This window comes from Chionomys nivalis, chromosome 7, assembly GCF_950005125.1.
Source record: "Chionomys nivalis chromosome 7, mChiNiv1.1, whole genome shotgun sequence".
Classification (NCBI taxonomy): Eukaryota; Metazoa; Chordata; class Mammalia; order Rodentia; family Cricetidae; genus Chionomys; species Chionomys nivalis.
In genome coordinates this window covers 60,966,568-60,985,593 of record NC_080092.1, presented here as the reverse complement: position 1 = coordinate 60,985,593, position 19,026 = coordinate 60,966,568, and the positions used below count along the sequence as shown (strand labels likewise).

At 41.7% G+C, this 19,026-nt stretch overlaps 2 protein-coding genes across 2 annotated transcripts in view; one reads left to right on the top strand and one right to left on the bottom strand.

Annotated features, from left to right (window-relative positions):
* Window positions 1-483: 483 nt before the first annotated feature.
* Window positions 484-7,782, top strand: Tefm (transcription elongation factor, mitochondrial). The gene is made up of 4 exons (XM_057775494.1): window positions 484-547; window positions 2,517-2,971; window positions 5,409-5,558; window positions 7,210-7,782. Exons 1-4 carry the CDS (start codon window positions 505-507, stop codon window positions 7,651-7,653), a joined length of 1,092 nt encoding a protein of 363 aa, XP_057631477.1. The 5' UTR covers window positions 484-504; the 3' UTR covers window positions 7,654-7,782.
* Window positions 7,783-9,635: 1,853 nt separating this feature from the next.
* The window catches only part of Atad5 (ATPase family AAA domain containing 5), a 54,562-nt gene continuing 45,171 nt past the window's right edge, over window positions 9,636-19,026 (bottom strand). The window contains exons 19-23 of the mRNA XM_057776680.1: window positions 16,399-16,579; window positions 13,607-13,785; window positions 12,301-13,133; window positions 11,178-11,336; window positions 9,636-11,069 (exon numbers count right to left, since the gene is read on the bottom strand). Coding sequence (XP_057632663.1) covers window positions 10,991-11,069; window positions 11,178-11,336; window positions 12,301-13,133; window positions 13,607-13,785; window positions 16,399-16,579 — 1,431 coding nt within the window. The 3' untranslated portion in view covers window positions 9,636-10,990. The remainder of the gene's footprint in view (window positions 11,070-11,177; window positions 11,337-12,300; window positions 13,134-13,606; window positions 13,786-16,398; window positions 16,580-19,026) is intronic.

Below are 19,026 nucleotides of genomic sequence, written 5' to 3'. Positions count from 1 at the left end.
CAACTAAAAAGCAGGCGTCCTGCCAGTCTTTTTCCAACTGTTTCATTCCGCATTACAAGAACCGAATGTGGCTCCCTCCAGATTCACCGCCTCCGTCTTTCTCATAGGGCCAACAAAGCCCAGCGTCAAAGTGATCTCGTTCGTCGACCTCTCTCTTTCCCGTGAACGTCTCCTAGTTACTTCTCTTAACTCGGCACAGGGTATCTGTGTACAGGCTCCCCACGGTCCGCCCCAGACTGTCTCCGTGTGTTCGGGAATCCAGAAATGCCTCGCCCCAAAGCAGGACTAACCCTGATCTAGTCCGTTCCTTCTCGGAGATCCTGACCCCGCGTTCTCAGACTCTCAGCCATCAATCACTGAGCCCTCCTTGGCGGCTACCGGAGGCTGGTCCTCGGACCGTCTCTTCCGCCGGAACCCTTTTGCCCAGCCCCAGTGGAGCACTTTTAGTTAGAACACATTCAACCGGAAGCTGGTGGAGGAAAACAAAAGGGAGAGAACCTGGAGATGGCTTGGAGGAGTAACCTTGCTTGCCTCATCAAGGCCAGAGGTAGGGTTCCCGGACACGAGGTTGATTGCTTACGTGCCATTAGCCTGTGATCTGGAGTGTTTCTTTCCTGTCCCGTGTCTGGTTCTCCCACGTGGAGTTGTTGGGGAGCTGAGGGGCGTTCCCGCTCTAGAGCCCGGGTGCTTCTGTGGCTCAAGGTCTGCATGCACCGCTTCCCGGGCTGGGATTCAGACACTAACAATAGCGTGCCTCTGGCTGCATTCCTTTCCTGTGGCCGCTGTGTCAAAGTGACTTCCCACTGTTTTACAAAGTTACCCATTGCATGGTGTATGCTTTGCTTGCAGTCATGTAGGAAGTGTGTAGAACAAAATAACCCCCCTCTATCATTTAGTTAATACCACCAACCCCCGCCCGCCCGAGACAAAGCTCCACGTTGCCTAAGCTGGCCTGGAACTCACTATGTAGTTGAGGACCCTAATCCTGATCTGCCTCCACCTCCCCAGTCCTAGGATTACAAGCGAGGATCACCACTCCTGACCAGCTAAAACATTTATGATAAATGTAGAAAACTGAATTTTCTTTCGTGCCATCAGATGAGAAACTAGTGAAAATGGACATGGAGATAAATCTTAAGCGATGTTACAAAAAAAAAAAAAAGATCTCTTGTTGGGCGATGGTGGCACATGCCCTTAATTCACATGAGAGGCAGAGGCAGGTGAATCTCTGAGTTTGAGGCCAACCTGGTCTACAGAGCTAGTCCCAGAACAGCCGGGGCTACAGAGAGAAACCTTGTCTCAAAAAAATCAAAGGGGGGAAATTATAAATACCAGAAATATCAAAGACATTTGGAATAATTTTGATTAAAATGAAGTGATACTAGAGATAGAAATAATGGCCTTGCTAGCTAAGTCCCCTTTCACAGAGGTCTGCCTATCTGTGCCTCTCAAATGCTGGGATTCAAGGTCCACTATACCTGCAAACTACAGTTTTTTTATTTTAACTAATTTATTTATTTTTTTTTGGTTTTTTTTAAATATTTATTTATTTATTATGTATACAATATTCTGTCTGTGTGTATGTCTGCAGGCCAGAAGAGGACACCAGACCTCATTACAGATGGTTGTGAGCCACCATGTGGTTGCCGGGAATTGAACTCAGGACCTTTGGAAGAGCAGGCCATGCTCTTAACCTCTGAGCCATCTCTCCAGCCCCCACTAATTTATTTTTTAGAGACAAGGTCTTATGTAGACTGGACTGGTGGCAAACTTACGGAGTCTTGCCTGGAATCTGATTCTCCTGTCTCTGCCCATCAGTTGCTAAGATTAGAGACATGTGGTTACAATGCTAGACTTGTACAACTTCTTCCTTGAGTCAGGGCCTCTGTAGCAGTGGCTTCCATGGTACAGGTAGATTATTGTGAACTCAAGTCCATCCTGATTTACACATTGAATTTGAGGCCCGTCTGGACCTTCTGGTGAGACCCTGTCTCATAAGAACAAACAAAAACACCCCCCAAAATCACGAGTAACCAAAATCAGACAAAAAAACCTCAAATAGCTGGGTCGTGGTTGTGCACACCTCTAATCCCAGCACTTTGGAGGCAGAGGCAGGCGGATCTCCGTGAGTTCGAGACCAGCCTGGTCTATAAAGAGCTAGTTCCAGGACAGGCTTCAAGCCACAGAGAAACCCTCTCTCAAAAAAACAAACAAACTATCATTCTAAAACTACTCTTTATGTTTTATTTGTTTTTGATCAGAGTTTCTCTGTGTAGCCCTGGCTGTCCCATACCAACACTCTGTAGACCAGACTGTTCTTGAACTGAGAGATCCTCCTGCTTCCGCCTCCCTAGTGCTGGGATTAAAGATGTGCATAACCATCACTACCACCGGCTTTGCACTTCTTTAAAAGACAGTTCTCTGTGATGATATGGTTTATGTGCAAGTCTGTATGGCTGCAGAAGCTTGGAAATTAACACTCAAAGGATACCATCTCAATTTAAATTTCCTTTTAGGGAGATGGAGCTGCCTTCCAACCCCAGAGTACTCATTCCTGCCTCCAGTCCTAAATACCTGCTGTCGGAGAAAATCTACTGCACCGGAGAAGATTGTTGCTAGTGTCGTTTCCGATACAAATGGAAAGGAACCTGGGGATGCCCTGGACAAGCTCTTCTCCCCGGAACAGCAGGCTTCTGTCTTGCATGTGTTGAATACAGCTTCTGATAAAGAACTGGAAGCTTTCAGATTGCTTCGTGGAAGAAAGTCCATCAATATTGTACAACACAGGAAGAAGTTTGGGCCATTTCAGAGCTTGGAGAGTTTGATAGATGTGCCCTTCATCCAGTATAAAACTGCGGTTCAAGTTTGTAACTCTATTCTTTGTTCAGAGAATGGAAGGAAAGAAAAGTCACAGGAAAGGTGGCTGCTGAGAAAATTCGTCAAGCCAGCCGTAGAGAGAGAGAGACTTAAGGTGCATCCTCCCCCGCCACCTACTCTGAGAACTCACTCTGAAAGTGCTCTTCCCAGTAGTGGGTTAGAGACACGTTTGTTTGGTTTTTGTTTTTAATTAGGTCAGAGGACACCTTTCAAGGGTCTGTGCTTTCCTTCTGCCGTGTGGGTCCTTGTCAGGCTTGGGTGTGAGTGCTTTAAGCCTCTGAACTGTCTTACTGGCGCAGAAAAAGATGCTTTCGGTTTAGTTAGGAATAGAGCACTCATACTAATAGAAGGTCTGTGTACAAAACAAAAGGTGCAGACAGGAAGCAAGTCGGAGGGAACGCTGTGAGGTAGAACTTGGGGGAAGTTTACTGAGAACTCAATTTGGAAGAGAGAAAATTAGGCAGGTGGGAAAAAGAGGACGTTCAGATAGAAAACATGAATAGCAAGAAGTATGTGTATACACGGTTGGATTAATTTTAATTACCTTTGTAATTGTTTATGTGTGGGTGTGTATAATGTATGTGTATGGGTGCTCATGCCGTAGGACATGTTTGAGTCCCAGACAGAACTCAGGTTGTCAGTCTCGGTGGATCTTACTGCCCCCCTCCCTCCCACCGGGTTGTTTTGATTTTTGAGACAGGGTTTCTCTGTGTAGCCCTGGCTGTCCTTGAAGTCACTCTGTAGACCAGGCTGGCCTGAAACTAACAGAGATCTGCCTGCCTCTGCCTCCCAAGTGCTGGCATTAAAGACATATGCCACCATGGCCTGGCACTGACCCCTATTTTTATTATTAATATTCTTTGAGACAATACTCCTGTGTAGCCCCTCAAGCTCATGGTCCGTCTGTCTCTGCCTTCTGGGTGCTGGGATTAAAGGTATGAGCCACCACTGCCCTGCTATTTTTTATTTTATTTATTTATTTATTTTTATTGTGAGACAGGGTCTTATTCTGTTTAGACTGGTTTTGAACTCTGTTAACTCAAACTTTTGATGATCCTCCAAGCACAAACTTATGCACTGCCTCTCTCGTGCAGGGATTAACAGATTTGCATGTTATACAAGGTTTATAGGAGGACGGTTAGGCAGGTATGCAACTGTGTTAGGAAGGTACATTGGGAAATTAAGCTGTGAAGATGGGTTGGCGAAGGAGTGCCTCTGGAGCATTGTGGCAGTCTCTGTAGCATAATTTAAAATTACGTATTGAGCTGAGTGCAGTGGCACTCACCTTCACACACATACACACCCCGCACAATACCCATGTACATACACCACACCCAGAGCACTAAACACCCACATACCAAAACAGTTAAATCAACTAAAAACTAACAATCTGTTGTCTAGAGAAGGGCTCTGTGCAGGTGGTATAGTAACGTCCATGCACAGTAAGCCAGGTCTTTATTTCATTATATATATATATTTTTTCTGCTGCGTTTATTTCTGGTGTGTATGGATGCTTCAGGGAGTGTGTGTGGACGGTCAGACAATAATCTGAATTAGTTTTTTTTCCTTCCACCATATGGGTCCCCGAGATTGAGCTCAGGTTATTGACTTTTTCCACTAAGTTGTCTTACCACCCTGTTTAAATTTGTTGGGGTTTTTTTTGTAATATTTATTAGGTAGTGTTCTACCTGCATGTGTGCCCAGAAGAGGGCACCAGATCTCATTACAGATGGTTGTGAGCCACCATGTGGTTGCTGGAAATTGAACTCAAGACCTCCGGAACAGCAGCCAGTGTAATCTCTCCAGGCCCCACCCTGTGTAATTTTTATGTATGCGTGTGTGTATGTGGCAGAGTACATGTGTGTCAAAGAGAACTTCAGGTGGTGTTCCTCCTTGTGCTGCTATCTTGTGATTTGTTTTTAAAATTGAATTGCATTTTTATTTGTGTGTCCCTTCCATAGTGGAAGCCAGAGGACAACTTGGGAGAGTCAGCTGACTGGATCTACCTTGTGGATTATAAGACTTGAACTAAGGATGTCAGACTTGGTGGCGGTCGTCCTTACCCACCAAGCAATCTTGCTGGTCCAACCTTGCTTTGTTTTTGAAGCAGAGTGTCTTACTTTGCTTTCTGTTGCTGTGCTAAAACATCATGACCAAAAGCAACTTGGAAAGGGTTCCTTTCATTTTAGAGAACACAGCCCATCAAGGGAAGCTAAGGCGTCCCGGAGAGGATGCGAGCACATGCACACACACAAAAACAATTTTTTTTTTTGAGACAGGGCTTTCTCTATGTAGCCATGGCTGTCCTACAACTCACTGTGTAGACCAGATTGGCCTTGAACTCAGAGAGATCCATAGGCCTCCGCCTCCTGAGTGCTGGGATTAAAGACGTGCACCACTACACCCAGCTTGTAAATAAACTGAGTTTTTTTTTTTTTTAGTTTGTATTCCTTAGGAAGTTAATAGTATCGTGTCTATTGTTTATAGATTTAAGATATTTACACTGTAATCAAACTACCCTTTTCCTTTAGGAAGTTAATAGCATGGTGTCTATTGTTTTTGGTACTCGGAGAATTGCATGGACTCACCTTGACCGGAAACCTACAGTGCTGGACTGGCAGCAGACTGAGTGTTGGAAACTAACGAACAGAATATACCCCTCATGTGTCTATCTGGAAGAGGTAAGGCAATGGCTAGTCCTTGCTCCTAGTTTTCTTTTTTTTTTTTTTTTTGGTTTTTCGAGACAGGGTTTCTCTGTGGTTTTGGAGCCTGTCCTGGGACTAGCTCTTATAGACCAGGCTGGCCTCAAACTCACAGAGATCTGCCTGCCTCTGCCTCCCGAGTGCTGGGATTAAAGGCGTGCGCCACCACCGCCCAGCTTGCTCCTAGTTTTCTGTGTTGTGCATTCCGACATAGTTTCTTGTACCGTTTAGACTGGCAGTTTCTAAAGGAACGTAAAAGAAAACGAAAAACAGTGAAGCTGGTCTTTGGGGCAATTTTTTATTACTATTGTAGTTTATTATTGGATTTAAGAATTTTTAGAAACCTTTTCTTTAAATTCAGTCTTTTGTCTCCTTCAAGTGTTAAAGAAGTGAAATAGGCAGGAATTGCTATTTTGGTGAATACACGATAACAAGAAACTGTACTGAATTCTAATTGGTACTAATAATAAAAACCCAGAGACATAGGGGTTAATGCTGAAGATCAGCCAGGCAGTGGTGGCGCATGCCTTTAATCCCAGCACTCGGGAGGCAGAGGCTCTGTGAGTTCGAGGCCAGCCTGGTCTACAAGAGCTAGTTCTAGGACAGGCTCCAAAGTTACAGAGATACCCTGTCTTGAAAAACCAAAAAAAAAAAAAAAAAAATGCTGAAGATCAGAGAAGCAGAGCAGCTAGCCATTAGCTGACCTCTACCAATGCTCAGACCAAAGGAGGCGATCCTATCTCTACCAAAGCTCAGACTGCATCTCTAGACTGCAATGAGCTTCTCCTCCCCCTTATATTCCTCTCTCCACCCAGCCACATCACTCCTGTCTCCACCTCCCTAGTGCTGGGATGAAAGGCGTGTGATCCCATGTGCCTTTGTGTGAGCTCTGCTTCTTTTAGACAATTCTGTGAAACCCAAGGTGGCCTTGAACTAACAGAGATCCTCCTGCCTCTGTTTCCCAAGTCCTAGGATTAAAGGTGTGTGCCACCATTCCTGCTATATTTATTTATTTATTATGTATACAATATTCTTTCTGCATGTATGCCTGAAGGCCAAAAGAGGGCACCAGACCTCATTACAGATGGTTGTGAGCCACCATGTGGTTGCTGGAAATTGAACTCAGGACCTTTGGAAGAGCAGGCAATACTCTTAACCACTGAGCCATCTCTCCAGCCCCAGGCAAGCTTATTTTTAAAACACAAAATATCACTCCAAGAGGCCTTGGCCAGCACCTAGCCACCAGAAGAGGTTCCTGGCTAGTGCCAATCCTTCACTCCATCTCAGAACATTTCAGATGGCTGAATCCTGAAGCCAGTACAGACGGTAGGAATGACAGACTGTGAGGACAAGAGCTCATCTTAGCTTCTTCCTGAGAAGCTTTTGTTATTTCAGAGTTGTCAGAAATGGGACAAACACGAAACATAGTTATCTCTAATTTTTTTTTTTGGTTTTTCGAGACAGGGTTTCTCTGTGGCTTTGGAGCCTGTCCTGGAACTAGCTCTTGTAGACCAGGCTAGTCTCGAACTCACAGAGATCCGCCTGTCTCTGCCTCCTGAGTGCTGGGATTAAAGGCATGCGCCACCACCGCCCGGCTGATTTTTTTTTTTATTTTTTTTTTATTTTTAAGATTTCTTCAGTCATTTCAAAGATGCCTAAAGCAGATCTCTACATTTTGGAAAAATCAGGCCCTTCCATTCAGAACACGTCTCTGTTTCCTATACTGCTGCACTTTCTTATCACAGAAGCCATGCTGTATGCCTTACTCAACAACACTTTCGCCAAGGATGGCCAGCACAGGGTGCTGAGCATGAATCGGAATGCTGTGGGCAAGTACTTTGACCTGATGATCGGGGACACAAGGACTAGTGGGCGCCAGCTAGTGAAGCAGCTCCTCTCCCAGTCTGTGCTGAAGGAGGAGCCTCGGGTGTTCTTCCCACAGGAGCGAGTAGTGCAGTACAGACAGAAGATCCTGAAGGACACACACCACATCGAAGAGTTATACGATTCACTGTTACAAGCTGTCGCCTTTCACGAGTTAGCTTTTGGCAGAGGCCCAGAGCACAGATGTTAATGCACTTGCTCTAGGTTATATTAATTTATTAAACCAACTGTTCCCATCCTCCATGTTAGTGGAGAAGAAAACATTTTGAGTATATTTTCTATGTTTATAAAATGAGGTTTTTGGTTGTGAAGTAGTAATCATGAGCCAAGACCAAATCAATAAATATTTTATGAAATTTTGTGCCTTCTGTGTTTAAGTTATGCAACCCACATAACCAAACGTTACCCCCATTTAAAGGCAAGTACCAGGCCATTAACAGCACTTATGCTTTTCCAGAGGGCCCTAGTTTGGCTCCTACCCCCACTGCAGGTGCTCACAGGTTCAGGTCCAGAGACCTGTGTGTGTGTTTGGTCTCCTTGGGCTCCTGCATATACACTTACACATAGAAAAAAAAAAATAAAGCAACTGTTTGAAAAAATAAATTTAGGATGGACTATAGTGACACATGCCTTTAAACCCACTTGGGAGGCAGAGACAGTAACTTCTGGAATTTGGGACCAGATTGGTCTACAGAGTGAATTCTAGAACAGCCAAAGCTACATAGAGAAACCCTATCTGGAATAAAATCCCCGAAATAAATAAATTAAAAAATTAGTAAGAGGAAGAACAAGCTGAGCGGACGGTTCCACCTGTAACCTTTGCACTCAAGACAAGCAGTAAGATTGTGTGAGGTCAGTTTGGGACTATAGTGAAATTCTGTCCCAAATTCTCTGCCCTCACTCACCCCCAAAAAAAGGGAAAAAAAAATCCAGGCGGTCAGGTTGGGGCTGTAGGCTGGTAGTAAACTGCTTGCCTAGGTATGGGAAAAAATCTTCTATCAAGCAACAAACTCCACACAGCCATGTGCTAGTTAAGGAGGGAGTCTGGATAACTTGAACAATTTTATGTAATTATTTTATATTGGTTCATCAGTTGTTGAGATGGTCAGAGTCCCTAATAATAAAACACCTGGCCAACACTAAGCAGCTCCAGTAGACACTGCACGGCAACACAGATACAGACATTTGAAAGCTTCAGGAGCCAGGCGGTGGTGGCGCATGTCTTTAATCCCAGCACTTGGGAGGCAGAGACAGGCGGATCTCTGTGAGTTCGAGGCCAGCCTGGTCTACAAGAGCTAGTTCCAGGACAGGCTCCAAAGCCACAGAGAAAACCTGTCTCGAAAAACAAAACAAAACAAAACAAAAAAAAAAAAGAAAAAGAAAAGAAAGCTTCAGGACCTGGAGAGATGGCTCAGCAATTAAGAGCACTTGCTGTCCTTGGAGGGGTCCAGGGTACAGTTCCCAACCCTCACAAGGTAGGCAGCTCACAACCATCCTTAATTCGTTCCAGAGTATCCAATGGCCTCTTCTGGTCTCCTTGAGTACTGCAAGCATGCAAGCATGTGGTGCACATACGTACATGCTGGCAAAACATATATGTGAAAAAACAATCTTTTTTTTTTTTTTTGAGACAGGGTTTCTCTGTAGCTTTGGAGCCTGTCCTGGAACTCCCTTTGTAGACCAGGCTGGCCTCGAACTCACAGAGATCCGCCTGCCTCTGCCTCCCAAGTGCTGGGATTAAAGACGTGCGCCACCACCGCCCGGCTGAAAAAACAATCTTTAAAAAGCTTTGACTATATTTTCTTGTTTGACAACCTAAGTAATAGCATTTATCTGAATGCATTCAATATAATGTACATTAAGATGATAATAACTGAGCCGGGCGGTGGTGGCGCACGCCTTTAATCCCAGCACTCGGGAGGCAGAGGTAGGCGGATCTCTGTGAGTTTGAGACCAGCCTGGTCTACAGAGCTAGTTCCAGGACAGGCTCCAAAACCACAGAGAAACCCTGTCTCGAAAAACCAAAAAAAAAAAAAAAAAAAGATGATAATAACTTTAAATACCACTTACAGCTTTTAGATTTAACTTTTAATTAGATTAATTTGCTAATTATACAAAAAAGGTAGGTTGAACAAGAGGTAAAAACATATCTTCACATACATTTGTAAACAGGTATGCACCTATACTTTAAAAAAGTACAAAACTAGGATCCTTAACTTTTGAGTTAAAAATATAATTCATTAAAAAATGTACCTGAATATTGTTATTATACAAGTATGTATAATATGAAGCAATTTTAAACATACCTGATTATCTGACTGTAAAAATAACATTAAGTAAAATGTGACATTTTAAAATCTTGCCACTGAAGTAAAAATACTTACAAAAAAAGCCCCAAAACAAAAACCAAACAAACAAACCCCCCAAACACAAAAACTGATGACATTCCTGCGTAGTCCCAGGAAGCTGAGAAAGGAGGAACATGTAAGTCTGGAAGTAGTTTAGAGGCAGCATAAGCATTATAACCAGACCTTGTCATCTCCAAAACAGGGTGGAAAGGTCTGGCTCAGTGGTGAAGCATGTCCCTAGAATGCACAGGCCGTGGTGGGAGGGTCTGGCTCAGTGGTGAAGCATGTCCTAGAATGCACAGGCCATGGTTTGTTCTGTAGCACGGCAAATAATTACAAAAACAAGACTCTGTATGTACTAAGACATAGGACACTTGCCCACAATACAAAAGACCCCGAGTTTATCCTTAGCACCACAAAACCCAAAACCAAACTTAAATGGAAACAGCTGCTAGGCCTAAACCCCATGGTAGATGCCTTCATTATTTCTTCATCAACAACTTGTCCAGAATAGATAAATTAATGTCATTACATTTATAAAGAAAACATGATATAAAATGTACAATGATTGGTAAAATGCACAAGACTACCTACATGGGGTGATAGGAAAGGTTTATGAAAACTAGAATTCAGAATGCTTTACTTTACCAACACAAATGATTCAATGATTCAGTGGTAAAACATGCTGGAGGAGGGCACAAGATGTAAACGCAAGAGGAAGTTCAACCCTTTCCAAACCATTCATAACTTCATTCCTAGCACATTTAAAAATTATTCTGTATGTAACTCTGTTTTATACTGTGTAACTTTTAGGGACTGCAGGCTAGGTGTTTCCTATTTATCGTAGCTCTGATGCTGAAGAGCAGAGGAAGGGAACGAGGAAAGGGAAGATTACAAATGAGCTCAGCACTGACACAGCTTTAGAAATCTACAAATGGCTTACACACAGAGAAAGCATACCAACCAAGCAAAAACAGGTAATACAAAACATTCAGAAAAAAATATGACAATCATATATACAGTTTATAACCCAATTTTTTTCATTTTAAATAGTTGAACCACAAAAATACAAAGTTTTGAAATTTACATTAAGAGAAATAATCTCTTCTTTAAAGTTACCATATTCTCGTGTGTCTTAAGGACCACATCATCTGTACAGGACACTGAAGACGAGGAGCATCAAGGGAAGTCTGTGGCCAAAGCAGTCACAGCCTCTTCTGGGATATCAAGATGAATTCCTTCAAAGTAGTGCAGAAACCTGTCAAAATTATAAAAACAATTTAATAGCAGTATTTTCATTACCATGAACATATTTATTAGTCTTGACATATTTACCTAAAACAGTACTTTTTTTTTAGACATTTACCTTCTTTTATTTCTCCCTTGTTCCTTTAGCTTCTCTGTCCGACAAATGTTCCGAAGAGTTGGTAGGTAGTCAGTTATACTAGCTTGCTTATTACCCACAGTCAGAAGAGACCGACTGGAAAGCACTCTGTTAATGACTGCCATCCTCTTGTCAGTATTGCTACAAATTAAGAGAAAGGATAACTTTTTTTTTGTATTTGTACATAAAAATGTAACAACCCCAAATTTAGCTAGTGGTTCTGCTTCTAGACCAAATGACACTTCTAATTTGCTGTCAACAGCATCAGTCACTCTATATGCCCAGACTGGCCTAGAACTCTACGTAGCTCAGCCAGACTTCAAACTCAGTCTCTGAGTGCTGGGATTAATCTTGCATCACCACATCCAACTCCATATTGACACTTTTTGTTTACAGATAGGATCTCATGTAGCTGGGGCTGGCTTCAAACTCTTTTTTTTTTTTTCTTTTTTTTTTTATATTTATTTATTTATTATGTATACAATATTCTGTGTGTATGCCTGCAGGCCAGAAGAGGGCACCAGACCTCATTAGAGATGGTTGTGAGCCACCATGTGGTTGCTGGGAATTGAACTCAGGACCTTTGGAAGAGCAGGCAATGCTCTTAACCACTGAGCCATCTCTCCAGCCCCCTGGCTTCAAACTCTTGATCCTTTTGCATCCACCTCCCAAATGCTCTGATTACCAACATGTGCCACCATGCCTAGTGTCACATATCTTTTATATATATACTTATTTATATACGTGTGTGTGTGTAGTGTCACATATCTTATGGCGACCTTTTACCTGTCACAACTCTGAACTCTTCTGTTACCTAACGGTTTCCCAAATTTTTTTTTTTCTTCTGATACAAGGTTTCTCTTTGTAGCCTTGGCTGTCCTTGAACTCTGATATCCACCTGCCTCTGCCTTTGGAGTATTGGGATTAAAGTCATGCACCACCGCACTCACTCATTCAAGCTAGTTATCTCAATAATCTCAATGTATAGGAGAAGCTATATTAACGTTAAGTGTTCCCCATGATCAATAGCCCAGAATTTTACATTAGTAAGAAGAACCCCTGCCACTGATTACTGACAAAACAGAAGGTAACAAATAAAACTTACTCCAGATTAGCTGCGGATTGGCGGAAGCATACATCACTGCACCTTTGTGAAACACAGAAAGTGAGCTCACTGACTGCATCTCTTCCTAAGTGCTTGCATGAATTCAAGGACTCCAGTGCTTTTGAAATGGTAGAAGAACATTTAGTAAAGCTGAGAGCTTCTGCTGTTGCTTTTAATTCTTCATATCTCTGAGGAACCCACCCATCTCTACTCTCAATACTAAACTCATCACAAAGTCCACTTTTAACCTTTCCGCCTGTCCAGCAAAAAGGCTTTCTACCCAGTTCATTCTGTTCCCCTGCATCTGTTAGAACGGCATCTAAGAAGGACATGTTCTCCATGAACTCAGTGAGAGAATTTAAACAGTGAGAAACGAGCATAGAACACTTCTTTTCTGCTGGTGTCTTAGGAGGTCGAGGCACAGAGTCAGATGTGAAACCTTTGTTATGTGTCTGTGTCTCTTGGTTGCTTTCTCTGTCTCTGCTTGTGAGGTCTTCTAAAGCTGAGGAAGGAACAGGAGCTAAGCCAGTCAGTTCATCAGAAAAGTCCAGTCCGGTGTCAAATAAGTCACTGTCATCCAGGGTCACCATCTTTTTCTGTTTCCTTTTCTGTGATTTTTTTAATGGCTGATCTTCTGACTTCATCCTGGGAAGATTCTCCATGCTTCCTGGTGCACTGGCCTCGGTAGTCACTGGAATGACTTCTGGAATGACAGTGACTGGCAATGGCAGGATGAATTCAAGATTACTATATAATAGATCTATGTTTTGCATGTGGAATTCAGTGAGGAGCTGGATGAATTTATGCCATTCTTCCTTGGTTGTGATCTTGTGCTGAAAAGCAATTTTGAATAAAGAGATGTTTTAAGAACCTAGTTTAGACATATTCCCACTCTTAGGAATACAGACTTGTCCCTATGTATCTCTATCTTTTATTTATTTTTTTAAAAGATTTACTTATTTATTTTATGTATATGAGTGCTCTATCTGCATGTATGTCTGCAAAACCAGAAGAGGGCATTACCATGTGGCTGCTGGGAATTGAACTCAGGACCTCTGTAAAAGCAGCCAGTGCTCTTAACAGCTGAGCCATCTCTCCAGCCCTTCATACTACACTTTTAAAGCTATGCCTATGTACCATTTATCAACACAATCAAATGAGTTAAAATCTCACATCTAACATCTAGAAAATGTTATGTATATTTTAAGTTGAACCAATATTCAAAACACAGGTATTATTGTATGGTGAAGCCTGGTAAGATAGACAGGAACATGAATTCAACATTTCACACAGATATGGAAAATACCTTTAAAAATGAAATTAAGTCTTGAGATGGGGAGGCAATGTTTTTGAGTCCAAACAAAGCCTCTGCACAGCCGGTATCACATTTGGGGAGGGCTATACGGTTCCTTCTGCTGTTCTTAGAGTTAATTTTTGGATCACTGCCATCTTCAGAGCAAACTGGTATATTTCTGCTATTTCCTTCTAAAAAATTAATAAAGACAAATCTTAGACGAATTTATCTTAAATGGACTGTATGAAAGAACACACAAATTCTGAAGACGTGCTCCTGCCTGACACATCTGACCTTCACTCTGTTGTTCTCCACACATGTGCTCACCTCATTACAGTGTAGTCCATTACTTGAAAAATACTTAAGTGAAATGATTCAAGCCTATCTTTTATTTATTATTTGATGTTTACACCAGGGCTTATTGTTTAACTGATGTAGGCCTCACATTTGCAATGTAGGCAAGGACAACCTTGAACTTTCTTGTGTGTGTTTGGCAGCCAGACACATTTCAGGTGTCATTCCTTTGGTATGAACATCTGACTCTACTGCGCGAGGGTGAGCACCATCACATACACTACCGGGACATTTTTTTCCCATGTTTTATTACCATATTGATCTTTTGAGAGCTTGTTAAAGTTGCCAGCTTATACTGAATAAAAAATATGGCTCAGTCTATTCTGAAAAACTGTTTAAATTTTTAACTAATTAAAGAGAAAAATGACAAGGAATTAATTTTTAAAATTTCATATTACTTTTAAATTTTTCTTTTTTATTGTCTATTCCCTTTGGTTTTATATGACTATGTGCACAGCAAATATCCCAACAGAACTATGACTGGAGAAGGGCACACACAAACTAGCAACTTCCCCTGGGAAGGAGCATGGCTGATGGGTCCTGAAAACACAGGATCTGGAATGGAGAAAGTAACAATAATTGCTTGTGCCATTATCAGGACACAACAATAACTGAAGAGTAGTAGAAACTAAAAATATTCATTTGAGAAAAACAATTTCTAAAACCAAGTTCCTGGGAAAATTAGAATCATAAACTATTAAATATAATACAAAGAAATACAAGCCGGGTGTGGCTGCACATGCCTAGGCTATATGTGATCCTGTCTAAAAACTAAGCAGGGCCAGTGAGAAGAACTTGCTGCTCAACTGACAACCTGAGTTCAGTGCCCCCCCACCCCCCACCAGGGTGGAAGAGAACTGACTGCTACATGTTGTCCTCTGATCTCCACACCACCAATAAATAAATAAATGTGTACATGTAATTCAAAAGATAAAAACAGCTGGGTGGCGGTGGAACACATCTTTAATCTCAGCACTAGGGAGGCAGAGGCAGGCAGATCTCTGTGAGTTGTAGGCCAGCCGGGTGTAGAGAGCGAGTTCCAGGACAGCTAGGGCTACACAAAGAAAACCTGTCTTGCAAAACCAAAACAAACAAACAAGTAAGTAAATAAAATAAAAAAGCTGGTGGTGGCAGCAGTGCGCACCTTTAATCCCAGGACTCAGGAGGCAGAGGCAGGTGGATCTCTGTGAGTTAAAGCCAGCATGGTCTACAAACAGGGTCCAGAAAAGCCAGGGCTGTTATACAGAGAAACCTTGCCTTGAAAAACCAAAAAACCAAATAAATAAAAATAAAATACAATAAAAACCAAAACAAAGGGCTAGAGAGATGGCTCAGTAAGTTAAAGTGCTTGCAAGCATGAGGACCTAAGTTTCTAAGTCCAGCACATACATTAAAAAAAACTCTAGGGGGGCTGGAGAGATGGCTCAGCAGTTAAGAACACTGACTGCGGGCTGGAGAGATGGCTCAGCGGTTAAGAGCATTGCCTGCTCTTCCAAAGGTCCTGAGTTCAATTCCCAGCAACCACATGGTGGCTCACAACCATCTGTAATGAGGTCTGGCGCCCTCTTCTGGCCTGCAGGCATACAAGCAGACAGAATACTGTATACTTAATAAATAATTAAATTTTTTTTTCAAGGCAAAATCAGTACAAGATTTGTAGAGGGGGGATAATTAAATATTTTTTAAAAAATAAAAACATTAAGTGTAAGTAAACAGTCAGGTGTGGTATTTCACACCTGTAATCTTAGCAGTCTGGAGGCAGAGGCAAGGGGATCATAAATTCAAGGCCTTGCTTGTCTTTAGAATAAACTCAAGGACAGGCTGGGTTTTATAACATCTTCTCCAAAAAAACAAAGCAACAGAAAAGTGCAAATGGATTGAACTCACAAAAATACAAGAGGGAAAAAAGGTTTTCCAAGGCCAGTATTGTGTTACTTGTCTGTGACCCTAGTTCTGCAGTCTCTCAGCAAGAAAAGGGAAATACCCACTACAGTCCTTAGACCTTTGAACCTTTGGAAGAGCAGGCAATGCTCTTAACCACTGAGCCATCTCTCCAGCCCCACTTAATGTTTTAAAAACTTCTATTTTAAAAAGTAGATGTGTAAATATTTTAAAAATCAGCATAGCTAGTCACTTAATTTAAAAATATTTTGATAGAGTATATATTTAAGAATGTAGGCCGGGCGGTGGTGGCGCATGCCTTTAATCCCAGCACTTGGGAGGCAGAGGCAGGCGGATCTCTGTAAGTTCGAGGCCAGCCTGGTCTACAAGAGCTAGTTCCAGGACAGGCTCCAAGCTACAGGGAAACCCTGCCTTGAAAAAACAAAAAAACAAACAAACAAAAAAAAACCAAAACAAACAAACAAAACAAAACAAAACAAAACAAAACAAAAGAATATGGTCCTGTAATAGAACATTTTTTCGTGACAGACTATTGACAGACTACTTACGACAATATGATAATGGTCTTTCTTCTAAAATTCCACCTCCACTTCTAATCCAAAACTGTAAGTAAAGGATACTTTTTCTGATGTCACAGTCATTTGCAGTTAACAAGGTTACAAAGTCTTTTAAGTCGGTTCTGAAATTCTCAACTAAACAGATCACTTGTAGATAGCTGGCAACGTTAAGCTAAAAATCAGAAAACAAGATGTGGGAGATATAAAGACATGGTTAGTTACATAACTGGCAGAAATGGAGTAATAATGAATATTGATGAAGAATAGTTAAAAGCCACAATATCTTTTTTTTAAATATTTATTTATTTATTTATTTATTATGTATACAATATTCTGTCTGTGTGTATGTCTGCAGGCCAGAAGAGGGCACCAGACCTCATTACAGATGGCTGTGAGCCACCATGTGGTTGCTGGGAATTGAACTCAGGACCTTTGGAAGGGCAGGCAATGTTCTTAACCACTGAGCCATCATCTCTCCAGCCCCCAAAAGCCACAATATCTTAAAACTTTTTGAAAATAAAATTTCTCTAGAAAATACAAGAGAATATACCATCAAATTAAAGACATATATATATATTCTTGTGTTCACTGTATATAGTTCAGGACAGCAACAACAAAAACTGTGTTTGTGTGTTTAAGACAGAATCTTATACAAACTAGGCTGGTCTTGAACCTCTGATTCTCCTGGCTCCACTTCCCAAATGTAAAGATTACCTGCATTGTTGTTGTTTTAAGCAGGACCTTCCTACATAGCCCAGGCTGACCTCAAATTTAGGATCCTCCTGAGTCTGCCTGTTGGATGTTGGGATTACAGGTATGTAACCACCACATTCAGCCTGGCAAGGAAACTTTTCAAAATTCTCTAACCTAAACACAACAGGCAGTTTTATAGAGCTAGATTAAGTAATGATACACTTGATAGGATTTTTAAAAAATTTATTCTCCCCAACCTTTCTTAAATTTTGAGCCAGAGCCTCTCTACATAGCCCTGGCTGTTCTGTACTACCTCTGTAAACCAAGATTAGCCTCCAACTCACAAAGATCCACCTGCTTTTGTCTCCCAAGTTCTGGGAACAAGACAAACCTAGCTGCTTAACATGATATTTTATAGTCATTAGAATTATAAATATTGGGACTGGAGAGATAACTCAGTGGTTAAGAGAACAGGATGGTCTTCCAGAGGCCCTGAGTTCAATTCCCAGCAACCACATGGTGGCTTACAACCATGTGTAATGAGATCTGTGCCCTTTCTGGCCTGTAGGCATACATGCAGGCAGAACACTGTATATATAATAAATAAATAAATCTAAAAAATAAAAATAAGTTGGGCAGTGGTGGCACATGCCTTTAATCCCAGCACTTGGGAGGCAGAGGCGGGCAGAGGCAGGTGAATTTTTTTTTTGGTTTTTCGAGACAGGGTTTCTCTGTGGCTTTGGAGCCTGTCCTGGAACTAGCTCTTGTAGACCAGGCTGGTCTCGAACTCACAGAGATCTGCCTGCCTCTGCCTCCCAAGTGCTGGGATTAAAGGCGTGCGCTACCACCGCCCAGCTCAGGTAGATCTTTTGATAAACAAATAAACAAACAAACAAAAATAAAAAAAGAGAACCAAGCAGGAGGCGGAGGTAGGTAGATCTCTGTGTGTTCTGTGTTGAGGCCAGCCTGGTCTACAAAGAGTGTTCCAGGACAGTCAGGGCTACACATAGAAACCCTGCCTCGAAAAACAAAAACAAAACAAATCAAAAACCCCCCAAAATAGAGAAATTATAAATATTATAACAATACTAAAATATACGTTTCTAAATTTAAAATAAAAATCAGTAACTATCAAGTTCACAGACGCATGTGTTTGCAAATATAAAACAGAGGGGGCAATGTTAAATATCTAATGTATTAGTACTTAATGGATAGCAACTTTCTTTCATTTTATCAGAATTCCAGTATGGCTCTTTTCTTTCTTGAGACACAGTCTTGCTATATAGCCAAGTTGACTATGTAACCTTATTTAGTCTTATGCTGGCAATCCTTCAATGTCAGTCTCCCAAGTGCTGAGATCATAAAGCATTTCCTGCCGTGTGTGTATGTGTGTGTGTGTGTATGAAACCTGTGCCACATGCAACCAGTGTAATATTCAGGAATAACAGAAAAACATAACTTAAATCATGCTTCTCTCTCTCTCTCTCTCTCTCTCTGTCTCTCTCTTTCTGGTTTTTCAAGATAGGGTCTGTCTGTGTGATAGCTCTGGCTGTTCTGGAACTCAGCCTATAAACTAGGCTGGTCTCAAAATAATAGAGATTTGCCTGCCTGCCTCTGCCTCCCGAGTGCTGGGATTAAACGGGTGTGTCACCATTGAATAGCATGCATATAAAAAAAAATTTTAAATCAGATTAATGGGGAATATTTTTAATCCTACAAAAAAAAAAAAAAAAAAAAAAAAAAAAGAACCCTACAGCTAACTTTGTGGCCAATTGTCATAGTGATCACTTCCTGTCTATAGTCTTGTCTGTAAATAGCTATGATTGTCCACTGCCAACACCTCCACTTAGTAACTTTGGAACCTGTCCTGGAACTAGTTCTTGTAGACCAGACTGGTCTTGAACTCAGAGATCCGCCTGCCTCTGC

What these genes read in the sequence shown, in the direction of transcription:
- Tefm (XM_057775494.1), top strand. Translation starts at nt 505, where the DNA reads ATGGCTTGGAGGAGTAACCTTGCTTGCCTCATCAAGGCCAGAG. An exon ending in TAGAGAGAGAGAGACTTAAG is followed by an intron (nt 2,972 to 5,408) that starts GTGCATCCTCCC and finishes CTTTTCCTTTAG; the next exon opens with GAAGTTAATAGCATGGTGTC. An exon ending in CATGTGTCTATCTGGAAGAG is followed by an intron (nt 5,559 to 7,209) that starts GTAAGGCAATGG and finishes TTTATTTTTAAG; the next exon opens with ATTTCTTCAGTCATTTCAAA.